At 43.4% G+C, this 14,921-nt stretch overlaps 1 protein-coding gene and 1 pseudogene across 4 annotated transcripts in view; one reads left to right on the top strand and one right to left on the bottom strand.

Moving 5' to 3' along the window:
* Positions 1 to 5,137, bottom strand: part of LIMS1 (LIM zinc finger domain containing 1) — a gene marked incomplete at its 5' end in the record, with an annotated part of 108,791 nt that extends 103,654 nt beyond the window's left edge. For 2 of the 3 annotated variants that reach the window (XM_081144518.1, XM_081144516.1), the window contains one exon: positions 5,019 to 5,137. In XM_081144518.1, the coding sequence (XP_081000644.1) occupies positions 5,019 to 5,050 (32 nt within the window). The remainder of the gene's footprint in view (positions 1 to 5,018) is intronic. The other variant, XM_081144520.1, reaches the window with a different exon arrangement.
* A 2,155-nt stretch (positions 5,138 to 7,292) lies between these two features.
* LOC308560051 (peptidyl-prolyl cis-trans isomerase A pseudogene) lies at positions 7,293 to 7,661 on the top strand (annotated as a pseudogene). Its single transcript has one exon. The product of its transcript is annotated as a peptidyl-prolyl cis-trans isomerase A pseudogene (transcript).
* The last annotated feature ends 7,260 nt before the right edge of the window (positions 7,662 to 14,921 follow it).

Genomic DNA, 14,921 nt, shown 5'->3' with positions numbered 1-14,921 from the left:
TCTTGGTCTTACCTGACACTCCTAGTAAGGCTCCAGGCTTCTACACGCGCTAACAGAGTCCTGTGTCTCCCGCCCCATCTGCGGCATTCAAACTCAATTCCTAGCACCCTCTTCCTACCTCACACAGAACATGCTATTTAGACCCTGGTTTTTTTAAGCAGCTTCCCAACCTCTATGTTAAATGTCACTGTAGACTCATCAAGCTCCAAAATGTTCCAACATGAAAAAAATATGCTCCCTCCTTGCCCCAGTCAGCTCAGTGTGGAAATGCCTGATGAGATCAAGGAAGAGATGAGAGGCTGGCACAAGAAGGGACAGAACCACTGCGGCTGGAGAATGCAGTGTGTGGCAACAGGCAGGGCGGCCCCTGCCTCTCGAGGACACGAACATTCCAGTTTTCACAACACAACACGTCAACAGTCCAGCACGTAATGCAGATGATATTCCTGTGGGCGCAACCAAGGCTTAAAGCGTAATTATGAGAAACGTAAAATCGACAAATGGTTTGAGGTATTTTCCCTTCTACTTAAGTGCAACCCTAGCTGTGAACAGGACCTCTACTGAGGTTTATTTAAAGGATTATCTGGAGAACAAACACGACGTTATTGAAAATAGAGATTCTTAGAGTAAAGCTCTGCTCTCCCATCACCATCGGTAGCTGTTGACGTTTCTCTGGCCCAGTGGAGGGGCAGACAGGAAAGCTCACTTGCTGCGCCCACATTTAGCAAGAGAAAAAGCTACCCAGAAGGTGGCTGAGGGGCTCCCACAATGGGGAGGAATGAGAATGGTGAAAGAAAGAAAAAAAATCAAGACAGCACAGTCCTGATAGTTTTCTCTAGGTCTATAGGGCACAGCAACCGAACCAAAAGGTTTCTTTTCTACCACCAAATTTTCATTTGTTTTCTTAAAAATTAAGAGCTCAGCCCTGGCCAGGTAGCTCAGTTGGTTAGAGCATCGTCCCAATACACCACGGTTGCGGGTTCGATTTCCGCAGATAAAAGAATCAACCAATGAATGCATGAGTAAGTGCATTCATTGAGAAACAAATCAATGTTTCTCTCTCTTCTTCTCTCTCAAATCAATACATTAATTTTTTTTTTAATTTAGAGCTCAATTTCCTCACCATACAAACAGACAAGAGCACTGAAGTTTTGTTATTTTGTTTTTGTTTTTTAATATGGACCGCTCTACAGGTTTGCGCAGGGGCCATGCCAATCTTTTCTGTAATGTTCCGATGAAACAGCACAGAGCACTGAAGTTTTAGGAAGACAGTCACAGCCATGACATTTACCCTCTTCCCAGCAACAGTGGCCATCGTATCAGGGAAAATTGTTAATGGCAGCAAGTTGCTGTTTCCACAGTGGTTCTTCATGGCTTAGTTATTAGGTCCCACTAACGAGAAAGCACATACACAACAAGCATCCAGGACATATTTTTAAGATAAATCTCTGTGTACATTCCTTTTTAAATATTCCAAATAGCTGCACTTCCATCATTTAGGATCATGTTATTAACAGTGGTTCTCAGAGTATGGTCTGGAAACCTGGGAGAGGACGGGGGGTCGCTAAGACCTTTTCAAGAGGTCTAGATCAAAACTATTTCCATAATAATGCTAAGAAGTTCCTCACAAGTTGATGGAGCCTTTTGCACTGTGCTGACACTTTCACGGGTAGTGCAAAAGCAACAGTAGGTACAACTGCTGGTCTCTTCACGCTAATCAGGGCAGTTGTAGCGTAACCAAATTCTTCACATACTTGCAGGAAAAGAATGCCAATTTCTCTTTTAAGTGTCCTTGATGAAGACGGTACAGCCACTCTGGAAAAGTCTGTCATACAACCTGGCAATTGTACTCTTGGACATTTACCCCAGAGAAAAGAAAATTTATGTTTACATAAAAAAAAACCAGCCCACAAATGTTCACAGTAGCTTTAGTAAGGGCCCCAAACTGGAAACAGCCCAAATGTTCTTCAACAGGTAAAGAGTAAAACTGCCACACACCCATACCATGGAGTACTATTCAGCAATAAACAGGAACCAACCATGATACATGCAACAACCTGATTAACCTCCAGGGAAGTAAACTGAACAAATTAGAGGCGATCCCAAAAGGTAGTATACTATATGATTCCACTTATATAACATTTCTGAAACGACAATTTAAACATGCTGAACAGATGAGTTGTTCCCTGGTTTTGAGGAGAAAAAGGAAACATGGAGGTGGGCGTGGGCATAAAATGGCAACATGAGGGATCCCTGGGTGATGAGTTAACTGTTGTGTACCTTGACTGTGGTGGTAGATACATGACCTACACTTGTTATAAAATTACACAGAACTAAACACACACACACACACACACATAAAACTGGGGAAATCTAAGTAAGACTGACGAACTGTATTGCTATAACATGGCTGCAACAGTATAGTACGATTTTGCTATTGGGGGAAACCGGGGAAAGGATACACTGGCTCTCGCTACTACATTTTACAACTGCATGTGAACCTACAATTACATCAATAAAAATTTCAATTAAAGAATGCGCACCCATGTTCATAGCAGCACTATTCACAACAGTGAAAATATGGAAGCAGCCCAAGTGCTCATCAAAGCATGCCTGGGTAAACCAAACAAACAAATGGTTTTACACACAATAGAATATTATTCAGCCTTAAATTCTGGCACATGCTAGAACATGGATGGACCCTGAGGCCATTATGCTAAGTGAAATAAGCCAGTCACAAAAGGACAAACAGTGCATGATTCTACTTATATGAGGTAACTGTCAAAATCAGAGACAGAAAACAATAGGGGCCGCAGGAAGGGGGAATGGGGAGTTATTTTTTTTAATGTGTAAAGAGTTTCAATTCTGCAAGATGAGTTCTGAAGCTGGATGGTGGTGATGGTTACACATAATATGAATGTACTTAATACAAAAAAAAAAAGTAAGGGGTTGCTAATGGAAAGTTCAGGATGGAAAGGGGGTGGGATCAAGGAGAGATACTAGATCAGGAAGAGGTTGAGGGTCTTAAAAGAAAATTGTTACACTCTTTACTTATACTATATATCCACTGTATCATTATTCTTTATATTTTACATATATTTTAAATTTTGTATAAACTTAATATTCAATACATTTTTTTAAAAAGAAAAAATGTCTTTGAAGAACTACTGAAGCACTACAAATTTTGAATATTAAATCTTGACCCTTGACTTTCATTTTTGTCACTTGTGATGAAAAGACAGGCATGCATGCCCTGGCCACTGTGGCTCAGTTGGTTGGAGCATCGTCCTGTACACCAAAAGGTCATGGGTTTGATTCCCAATCAGGGTGCACACCCAGGTTGCGGTTTCAATCCCCGGTTAGGGGCAACAGATTGATGTTTCTCTTTCTCCCTCCTCTCTCTGAAATCAATTTTTTAAAAAAGCTTAAAAAAAAGAGAGGTAAGTATAAAGCACTTCTGCTGCATACCAAGGTAAGCCAGTTGTCTCAAGGAAAAGCACGTATGTTAAAAGCACATACATTAAATGCTTTTTTCACGACACCATTTTTACTGGAAACAACAGACAAATCATGGTTTTTAGACATTTCTCGTATTTTAACGTCTTCATTGATTTCAGAGGAAAGAAGAGGGGGAGAGAGAGAGAAACATCAATAATGAGAGTGAGTCACTGACTGCCTGCCTGCCTCCTGCGCGTCCCCCACCAGGGGTCAGGCCCGAAACCTGGGCAAGTGCCCTGACTGGGAATCCACCTGCAACTGCATCTCCTAGATCACAGGCTGATGATCCACCGCTGAGCCACGCGGGCGGGGCCCGACAGTTCTTGAAACTGAACAAAATGAACCCATCACTTTGAGGAAAACAATTGGTAATAGTTGCCTACTGATAATAAAGATTTCAACCGAAAATTAGAATGTTGGAAAACTTGTGTCCCCCACCTTGAGTTTGACAGCTTCTCAATACTTAAGGGAAATCTGGGGTGGTATTAACAAATGAGATTTAGCGATACTATATAATGCAATGTGTCAGCATTTGGAAGATCTGCCTTAACTCGTGAATCAATCTTTTCCAAATGACAGACATAAGATGTTACAATGGGTAACAAGTCCATTCAAACTGCACAATAGGCCAATGAATTTTAATGTAGCACATGTGAAAAGTTCATTTGTAAAGCTTCAGATTTCACATCCAAACTAATCTTTAAGAAACTACCAGTTACCTCTTTTGGGTGTAGTAACAAAGAATACCCACAATTATCTGAAAACCTATTAAAACATTCCTCCTTTTTCAAACTACTCATCCGTGCAAGACCGGATTTCCTTCATATAATTCGATCAAGATATATCTCAAATAACTGAAGGCAAAGGAGATAGAAAAATCCCGTTGTCTTCTACGAAAGACATTTAAAAGAACTGCAAAATGTAAAAGAATGCCACTCCTAGCACGAATTTTTTTGTTTAGAAAAATACTCTTTTCATAAAAATGTGTTTTGTATGTTAACGTTATCATGAAGTTATTGTGTTTTACATAAATTAAAAATAAACGTCTGTTTTCATTTCTAATACAGTACATACCTATAGGCATGACCATCCTAAGTAAAAGTTCTTTTCTCTTTTTAAAATGGGAGCTGAGACCGTTGATCTATATTATATTCCAACTGCTAGAATATAAATCATTCACGCAACAGATTTTTTTTTTTTTGAGCACTTTGCTAAGCCCTGAGGCAGCCTTCGCCCTCACAGTGCTCCTAACTCAGCGGCCACGTCCACAGGAACCGTTAAAGCACCTCCTAGGACCGCACGCGGCCCGGCCGCAGGGCGCGCGCGGGGAGGGCGCGCGGGGAGGGCGCGCGTGGCCGGGCCGGCGGCCGAGGCCCCGGACGGTCCCGCAGGGGCGCCCCGGCCGGAAGGGGCGCGAGAGCCAGGCCCGCGCCCAGGCCGGCGGGGGGCCCGCGAGCTCCCGCAGCGGACGTGGCGGGCGCCCGGCGCGGGGCGGGGCGCCCGGGGGGGCACGGCCTTACCTGTTGGTCATTCCCGCCGCCACGCCCAGCATCTCGCCGCCGCGGGCCGCCGTCCTCACTCCGGGCTCCCGCGCCGCTCCGCCGCGTCCTCCTCGCGCCGCCGCAGCCGGGTGTGGGCGGGCGGGCGGGCCCCCGACAGGAAGGAGAGGCGGGCCCGGGGCGGGGAGGCCGCCGCCAGCCTCCGCCCCGCCCCCGCCCCATCTGGAGCCCGCGGATGACGGGCTGGCCACGCGGGGGCGCGCGGCGCGCGGGAGGAGCGGGAGGCGCCGGGGCCCCGCCCCGCACGCGCTGCTGCGAGGACCCGCCGCCCGTGAGCCCCACGTGCCCCGCAAGCCCCCGGCCCGAGGCCGAGAGGCCGCCCCGAGGGGTGACGGCGTCGCGCGCCCGCAGCGGGACGAGACGGCGGGGCTCTTACTCCCCAGACCTCGGCTCTGCTTCGCTTGGGACCGCGCGGCCCGGGCGAGGACGGGGGCCCGAGGCGCTGGGGTCCACCGAGGGCCTCCCCCTCGCGCGCGGGGCCTGCGGGGCCTCATCGGAAGGCGGCGACCTTCCCGGGGTTTGCCGCTCGGACTGTGCGCTGGCCCCGCGCCTGGCGGGCGCACCCCGGGGCTTCCCTGCGCCCGGGACTGAGTAGGAAATGTAGCGTCTCCTGAGACCGCCCGTCCTGCCCCGCCCCCCCGCCCCTCGCCCCCTCCCCTGTCGCCCCCCTCCCCTGTCGCCCCCCCGCCCCTCGCCCCCTCCCCTGTCGCCCCCCTCGCGTGTCTCCCCTCTCCCCTGTCGCCCCCCCGCCCCCACTCCCCCCTCTCGCCCCCGCTCCCTTCGCCCGTCGGTCTACCCGACCCGAGGTCGGCAACGCGCCTGGTGGGTTACTTACCCGGGCGTAAAAGCTCTTCCTAGGGTATCTGACTTTTTTCCTTTAGTCCTCTCAGGAGGCCGTGCTGGGAGGAGGGGGAGCGAGCGAGCGAGAGGAGCATGGTGGGCTCCCTCCCGGGCGTCCCGACGGGACCGGAGCGCGCCCCGGGCTTGTTCCAGGCCCGGGATCCGAGGCGGCCGAGGCGCAGGCAGGAGGGCGTCTGACCTGGGCTTTGCAACTACACTTCTAATTACAGAACGAAAACGTTTGTCTCTTACTAGTCTAGGTATGTGATGAGAAAATACTGTATGCCTTTGACATCCTTATATCAAAATAAATTCTGAATAGAGCAAAAAAAGAAAATACTAGACGAAAACATGGCAGAAAAAAAATGAGGGTTGGAGGGAAGAGAAACTTTCCAAACAAGATACAGACCCCAGAAGTCAAAAACTTTTAGATCAATAAGTGTGATGACCAAGAAAGGTCTAATTTCCTTATCACAAAAGAATAAGAAAAAGTTCAACTCAGAAAAATAGACAAGGTGTATACACAGATTTCCACAACAAAAAAGAAATACAAGTGATTTTTTAAAATACAAGAAAGTATCTAATACCAAATAAAAATTTAAAATACCATTTTTTACATACAGGCAGGGGTTAACGGTTGGACAACACACAGGGAAACAGGTGCTTTGATTTACTGTTGATGGGAGACCAAATCCACACAATTTTTGTAGAGGACAAATGGGCAATATCATAACGTGAAATTCAGCTACACTTTGATCCAGAAAATCCACATTATGGAATTTATCTTACAGATTTATTCTTATGTGTACACAAACCGTGTGCACAAGTTTTAAAGGTATCTAGGGAACTATTTATAAAGTAAATGACACTGACTGGGATTTTCTTGAAAATAAAATGTTGGAGTGGGGGATGTGGGTAGGAGTATCAGTGAAACAAAATTGGCCGTAAGTTCATCATAACTGTTAAGCTGGCTCATAGGTACATGGAGTTCTTTATATTAGTTTGTCTACCTTAGTGCATATTTGAAATTCCATAATGAAGATGTTTTAAAACTGGAAACAAGAAGAATGTACAAAGAGACTCGCCATAGTTTTGTTTTTAAGAGCAACTGAGAAAGTTTATTAAACCGGGACATTAATTAAATAAATTATGGTTTCTACATGTAATCCTGTGCAGCTAGTAAAAAATAAAATTAGGCCGCTTTGCAGACCCAGCCATGGCGACCCCACCGTGTTCTTCCACGTTGCTGTCCACCGCAATCCCTTGGGCTGCGTCTCCTTCCTACTGTTTGCAGACAAAGTTCCAAAGATAGCAGAAAATGTTTGTGCTCTGAGCAGTGCAGAAAAAGGATCTGGTTATAAAGTGTCCTACTTTCACAGAAGTATTCCGGGATTTATGTGCCAGGGTGGTGGCTTCACACATCATAATGGCACAGGTGGCAAGTCCATCTATGGGGAGAAATTTGATGAGAATTTAATCCTGAAACATGGGTCCTGGCATCTCATCCATGGCAAATACTTGACCCAATACACCAGCTCGCAGTTTTTCATCTGCACTGCCCAGGCAGAGTGGTTGGATGGCAAGCATGTGGTCTTTGGCCAGGTGCAAGAAGGCATGGATATTGTGATGGCCATGGAGCGCTTTGCGTCCAGGAATGGCAAGACCAGCAAGAAGCTCACCATTGCTGACTGTGGACAACTCTAATAAATTTGACTTGTGTTTTATCTTAACTACCAGACCTCATTCCTTCTGTAGCTCAGGAGAGCACCCGTTTCCCTCCATCTTCTCGGAATGTCCTATAATCTTCATGCTCTCGACAAGGTTCATTGGGCTCCGTATTTTCCTTACCCCTTCAAGTCTAGCTGGATTGCAGAGTTAAGTTTATGATTATGAAATAAAAACTAAACAATTGTCAAAACAATCAATCAGTAAATGTAAACATAGCCAACAAGCCATATGCAAAGATGCTCACATCCTTCAGTAATCACTAGGATGCTGCAAATCAAAACCACAATAAGATACCACCTCTATCGACAAGTGCTGGCAGAGATGTGGAGAAACTGGAACCCTTGTGCATTGTTGGCGCGAATGTAAAATGGTGCAGCCACTGTGGAAGAAAGTATGGCAGTTCCTCAAAAGATTAAAAATAATCCTATGATCTAGCAATCTAGTTTCTGAGATTCCAAAAGAATTGGAAGCAGGAACTTGAAGAGAGATTTGTACACCCATATTGATACTATCGTTATCACAATAGACAAAAGTGCAAAGAGCCCAAATGTCCATTGAAGGATGAGTGGATAAACAAAATGTGGCACAGGGACTCCCCACTTTCCAAAAGTTCATGTTAGGCCACTCTGCTTTTATGAAGACCTACATTAGTGCCTGTTTTCGCTAAATGAGAGAAGTCTTAAGATGATTTTCCCTTTTATGAAAAAAGGTGAAAAGTGAAAGTAGTGGTCAGCATTTGCTTGGCAGCAGGTTCTACAGAGTCAGCATGCACCCCGAGCAGTGAGGGTGGCCCTGCCAAGCTCTTTCCCCAGGACTACCCTCCACACCGTGGCATCCAGGCCCAGAGCTGCGAGCTGTGTCTGTGAGCATCTGCTTTATCTCCATTTATTTTGCAGATCCATTAGCAAGCTGTGTTGTAAGGTATCAGAAAAGACAGAGAGAGCTCATAGGGGTGTTATGCTCAGTGTAAAACTGGACATAATTCAGTGTATTTGGTGTGATTTGGTTATTTTGGGGGCCTGGGTACGCTGAAAATTTTTTGCCATATAAATTAATGGTAATTGTTTCTTCACTTTATGCCATTTTGGCTTACAAAAGGTTTCATAGAAACACTCTGCTTTCGGATATTGGGGGAAACCTGTACAAACTCACAATGAACTATTATTATTCAGATATAAAAAGGAAAGACATTCTGACACACAATATCACACGGATGAACCTTGAGGGCATTGTGCTAAGCGAAATAAGCCAGTCACAAAAATACAAGTGCTATGTGATTCTATTCATGTGGGGAAGTCAAATTCACAGAGACAGAAAATAGGATGATGGTTGCCAGGAGCTGGGGGGAGAAAGAAATGGAAATTTATTGATTAATGGGTATAGAGTTTCAGTTTTGTAAGATGAGAAGCTCTGGGGTTTGGTTGTACAGCAATGTGAATAAGCTTAACACCACTGAACTGCACACTTAAAAATGGTGAAGGTGATAAATGTTATGTGTATTTTACCACAATTAAAAAATAACAAGGCCCATGAGATGAAGTAATAAAGAATGATCTCCATGATATATTTTAAGTAAGAAAATAAGACAAAGAAAAAAAGCTTAGTATGCTACCTTCTGAGGGAAGAGAAAAGGGAGACACCACATGGACACACACACATGCACACACACGCACACATTCACCTGCTTATATATGTAGAAACATCTGGAAAGGTAAGATATACAAGAAAACTACAACAGAAATTGAATCTGTAGAGGCACTAGGTATCAGGAGTGAGGGGGGACATGCACACAATCTATATTTCCTTGAGGGAGTATTATAAATTCATTAAAAATCTAAGTTACACACCCAACCACTATGAGAACCAATTCTCATAGTTTTGGTATGTCCTTGTTTTTATTTATATTGTTGGAAAGTATTTGCTGTTGTTTTGTAAATGTACATATTTTGCAATTGAAACAGCATACAAATCACACTGAGTGGTTTAAAACTAGTTCTGCTCCCTTAAACCAGACCGGTGATTAATGCAATCCTTGAATTATTTCAGAGACAGCACTGCACATGCGCGTCCCCTGCTGTCCCACTGAACTGAGAACCAAAGTCCTTCCCCTCCCCTTTCAGAAACAAAGGGACACTTGTCTAGAAAGACCCGGTGCTGAAACCTCTTACCATAAATGGCCAAGTTTCAAGGTTCTCCAATTAAAACTTGCCCCGCCAGCGTGCTTCGGCATAGCTGTTCCTGCTAACCTCTTAAAACCATTCCATTGTAAGCCATCGGGAAGTTCGAGTTTTAAATTGCTTAGCGGTCTGCAAATAAAGAGACTCTAGTTTATCTGTGGCAAAACTCAGGGTTCAGTGCTTGGCTCTTCTGTAAACTGGGAGGGATGAACTCTCTTTCAGTTCGGTTACACACTTACATACGTGGTATTACGCTATAGGTCTCATCCTGTCTCTTGCTCTTTCCCTCAACACTGTGTTTAAGCAAACATCTCTATATGTTTATTTTATTTACTATTTTAAGTACTGCAGGGTGTTGTACAGTACACCTCCCCTCCACATTTCCATAGAGGGGGGACATAGATTGCATCCAACCCTGCTACCTGCCGCAGCTAATGCTTAGATGAACATTCTCATTTTATGTGCACGTTTCTCTGAAATATATGCCCAGAAGTGGGGTTATGGGGCCATATTTATACAGATATTAATTTCTCTAAATTCCGCAGATTGCTCTTCAGAATGGCTATGTTATTCTACACCTGATCCTAACTTAAAAAAAAGGTTTTGGAATGCCTCTAAAAAGTGGAATATTCAAAAGGCATTGCTACGTGCTGGGCATCTAGCTTCAGAGGTAAATGGCTTATGAACACCCCGAGCAGCACTCACTGCCTTGGCCTGCAAGCCTTCCTGCACTTCTTTGCCAGTTTTAATTTTTTTAAAAACTCCATACTATTTTCCACAGTGGCTGCCCCAGTCTGCATTCCCACCAGCAGTGTACTAGGGCTCCCTTTTCTCCATATTTTCTCCAGTACTTGCCGTTTGTTGATTTGTTGATGGAGCCATTCTGGCAGGTGTGAGGTGATACCTCGGTGTGGTTTTAATTTGCATCTCTGATGATTAGTGACATTGAGCATTTTTTCACACATCTCTTGGCCATCTGTATGTCCTCTTTGGAGAAGTGTCTATTCAGGTCCTTTGCCCATTTTTTAATTGGATTGTTTGTCTTCCTCTTGCTAAGTTGTATAAGTTCTTTATATATTTTGGATATTAACCCCTTATCAGCTGTATCATTGGTGAATATGTTCTCCCATACAGTGGGCTCCCTTTTCATTTTATTGATGTTTTCTTTTGCTGTGCAGGAGCTTTTTATTTTGATGTAGTCCCATTTGTTTCTTTTTTCCTTTGTTTCCCTCGACCTAGGAGATGTATCAGCAAAAATATTGCTACCAGAGATGTCTGAGATTTTACTGCCTATCTTTTCTTCTAGGATTTTTATGGTCTTGCAACTGACATTTAAGTCTTTTATCCATTTTGAGTTTATTCTTGTGTATGGTGTAAGTTGGTGATCTAGTTTCATTTTTTTTGCATGTACCTGTCCAATTTTCCCAGAACCATTTATTGAAGAAACTGTTTTTACTCCATTGTATGTCTTGCCTCCTTTGTCAAACATTAATTGACTATAGAGGTGTGGGTTGATTTCTGGGCTCTCTGTTCTGTTACATTGATCTATATGCCTGTTCTTAGGATTCTTCAAGCTTTTAAATTCTACAAGATTATTGTGGATACACAGTATTTACAGAGTAAATTTAAATTTAAAAAATCATTTTATTTTATCTCCAAATTTTCAAAATTGATAGCATATAGTTTTATTATTTTCATATCTTTTTTCACTTTTGAGAAATAATAATCATACATCACTGTAAAAGTTTGAGGCATACAGCATGACGGCTTGATTTATATATATATTGTGAAACGATTACCACAATAGAAGTCAGCTAACATCTGGCTTCTCATATAGATACAATATGAAGAAAAAAGGAAAACGGTTTCCTCATTGTGAAGAGAACTCTTAGAATTTACACTCTTTTTAAAAAAATATGTTTTTATTGATTTCAGAGAGTGGAAAGGAAAAGAGAGAGAAACATCAATGATGAGTCATTGATTGGCTGCGTCCTGCAGGACCCAGCCCACAGCCCAGGCATGTGCTCTGGCAGGGAATCGAACCACTGACCTCTGTTTATAGGTCAACATTCAACCACCAAGCCGTGCCTGCCAGGCAAGTTTTATGCTCTTAACAACTTTCTTACATGTCGCACAGCAGTGTTAGCTATGTCATAATGTTGTCATCCCTAGGACTTGCTTATGTCATAACTGGGAGTCTGTACCTTCTGATCACCTTCATACAATTCCCAGTCTTCCAATCCTCGACCTCTGGTTACCACAAGTCTGACCATTTCCTATGAATATTTTTTAACTTTGTCAAATGCCCCTCATTTTGTGTCTGTTGTTTACTCATGGTTAAACAGAGCCCATGGTTAAACCTTTCGGGAAAGATACGAATGAGGTACAGTGCTCTTCCCAGCGTAGCCTATCAGGGGGTACACAGCGTTGATAGGCCCTATGATTGGTGATATTAATCTTGGCCCCTGTTTAGGGTGGTTTCTGTCAGGTTTCTCTGGTGTAAAGTCACTATTATTCCTTGCAGTCAACAAATATTTGAAGGGTGCACTTTGAGATATGTAATATCCTGTTTCTTCCTAACTTGTCCACTAATTTTTATGTCCATCATTTGATCTTGCCTGCCGCAATTATTAGCTTCGGTACTCTTTTTTTAAAAAATGTGTCCTTATTGATTTCAGAGAGAGGAAGGGAGAGGGAGAGAGAGAGATAGAAACATCAATGAGGAGGGTGTCATTGATCGGCTGCCTCCTGCACACCCCACACTCGGGATCGAGCCCACACCCCAGGCATGTGCCCTGACCAGGAATCGAACTATGATCTCCTGGATCCTAGGTCGATGCTCAACCACTGAGCCATGCCCAGCCAGGCCCATGTGTAAATTTTAAAATGGGGGGAGAAGGCACAACTCTTCCACACAGAAGAATTCCAAGTAATAAATTTGTTACGAGTGAGGGAAATAAAAATCACCATTAGAATACCAAAGCTGCTCGGCCGGCATGGCTCACGGGTTGAGCATCGACCTATGATCCAGGCGATCGCAGCTTGATTCCCAGTCAAGGCACATGCCCAGGTTGCAGGCTTGATCCCCAGTTGGGGGTGTCCAATGATGATTTTCTCATCATTGATGTTTCTATCTCTCTCTCCCTCTCTCTGAAATCAATAAAGATAAATTTTTAAAAATAAAAAATAAAAATAAATAAATAAATAAATAAAATTCACACATGGGACTCATGGGTATTAATTTTATTCTTTGGGTTACAATTAAATACTATTGTTATTTGTTTTATTGCTCAAATTGTCCCAGCTTTCCTCATTGGGAATTCTTCCAGGTTGACTCCTGTGTCCGTCTGATGTGCCCCATCCTTTTGTCCTTGGAGCACTTCCTCATTTTCTGGCACCACAAGTTGCTCCAGGATCATCCTGTATTATCCCTGACCAGCCCTGGAATCAACTATTTCTCCAAGGAGCTCTGGTTCCTTTTATTTTAACATAACACTTTAGAACCAAGAGGTGGACACTCGATGTATTCATCTAGGCCCTCTTAGCCAGCAGACATAAAAAATACATGGATGTTTACTAATCCATGAATATACACTTATCTATATTTCTGTGTGTGTGTGTGTGTGCATGTGTGTGTGTATGTGTGTGTGTGTGTGTGTGTGTGTGAGCCAGCTGAGCAGGGCTCAGTGGTTGAGCACCAACCTAGGATCCAGGAATCACAGTTCAATTCCCAGTCAGGGCACATGCCCAGGTTGCGGGCTCAATCCCTGGTCGGGCGCATGCAGGAGGCAGCCGATCAATGACTCTCTCATCACTGATGTTTCTCTTTCTCTCTCTCCCTCTCCCTTCCTCTCTCTGAAATCAATAAAGATATATTTTTTTAAAAACACAACAAAATAAGCAAAAAAACCCACTTGTTCTGATACCTTTGCCTTCAACCTAGCACCACGGATTCATTCTAGCATTCCTCTTTTGCTTATCTGTAATTTCTTTTGTTGTTGTTGTTGATCTTATTTATTGATTTCAGAGAGAGGAAGGGAGAGGGAGAGAGAGAGAAACATCAATGATGAGAGTCATTGATCGGCTGCCTCCTGCACGCCCCCGACTGGGGATGGAGCCTGAAACCCAGGCAGGTGCCCTGACTGGGAGTTGAACCATGACCTCCTGGTTCATAGGTCAATGCTCAACCACTGAGCCACGCCAGCCAGGCTTATTTGTAATTTCTTTCTCTCTGTGACATTGAGAAACCTGGCTTTCGTTATCCTACGCATAGCTTCGAAAGCCAATTTAAAATTTGTTTTGTAAAATGAAGTGATTTTATACCCTGTATTTATTTCAAGGCTTATGAACTTTTAATTACTCTAAGGGCTAACATAGAACTTTCATACTCTTTAAGGGAAGGAGGGATTTTAATTTAGTCTGTAATTCATGAATCACATTACAAAAGTAATCCTGTAGTAATCTCTGAGAGCTAATTTATTTTTTACAGGTTTTAGGGAAAAAACAATCTAGTGATCTAATTTTATAATTGATACGAAGACAGTATCTGGCCTAATCTTCTTCAATTTACATTTTAAAAGAGGAATTTAATAGCCCTCAAACAATATGTAATTGGTGTTTTGGAGATGGGGAGTGAATATTTTTGAAGGGAGAAGATATGTTTCTCATCCTTGCTGGGTTTTAGACGGTGAAGTTCAAGGAAGACCCAAAATAGACGTATTATCCCTGAAGGCATCTGGAGTCAACCTTAGGACTTATCAGAATGGCTCTTTAGAGCGGCACTGTGTAACATACAAGTTATACAAGTCACAAATGCGGTCTCTATAAGTAAGTTAAACATTGTCTAGTAGCCACATTATAAAAGGTTAAATAGAAGTAGGTGAAATTAAGTTTAAGAATATTTTTTACCAGCAACATATTTTTAAAACCAACATGTTCTCAATTTTAAAATGTCAGCATGTATTCATTATAAACACTATGTATTTATCTATTTTTAATCCTCACCAGAGGATATTTTTTCCACTGATTTTTAGAGAGAGTGGAAGGGAGGGAGGGAGAGAGGAAGGAGAAAAGGGAGAAATATCAATGTGAGAGGGATACATCAGTTGGTTGCTTCCCA

Source organism: Miniopterus schreibersii (assembly GCF_964146895.1).
Source record: "Miniopterus schreibersii genome assembly, chromosome: 8".
In the NCBI taxonomy this organism is placed as follows: domain Eukaryota; kingdom Metazoa; phylum Chordata; class Mammalia; order Chiroptera; family Miniopteridae; genus Miniopterus; species Miniopterus schreibersii.
Note: the sequence above shows the minus strand (reverse complement) of the source record. Positions and strands in the feature narration are given on the sequence as shown.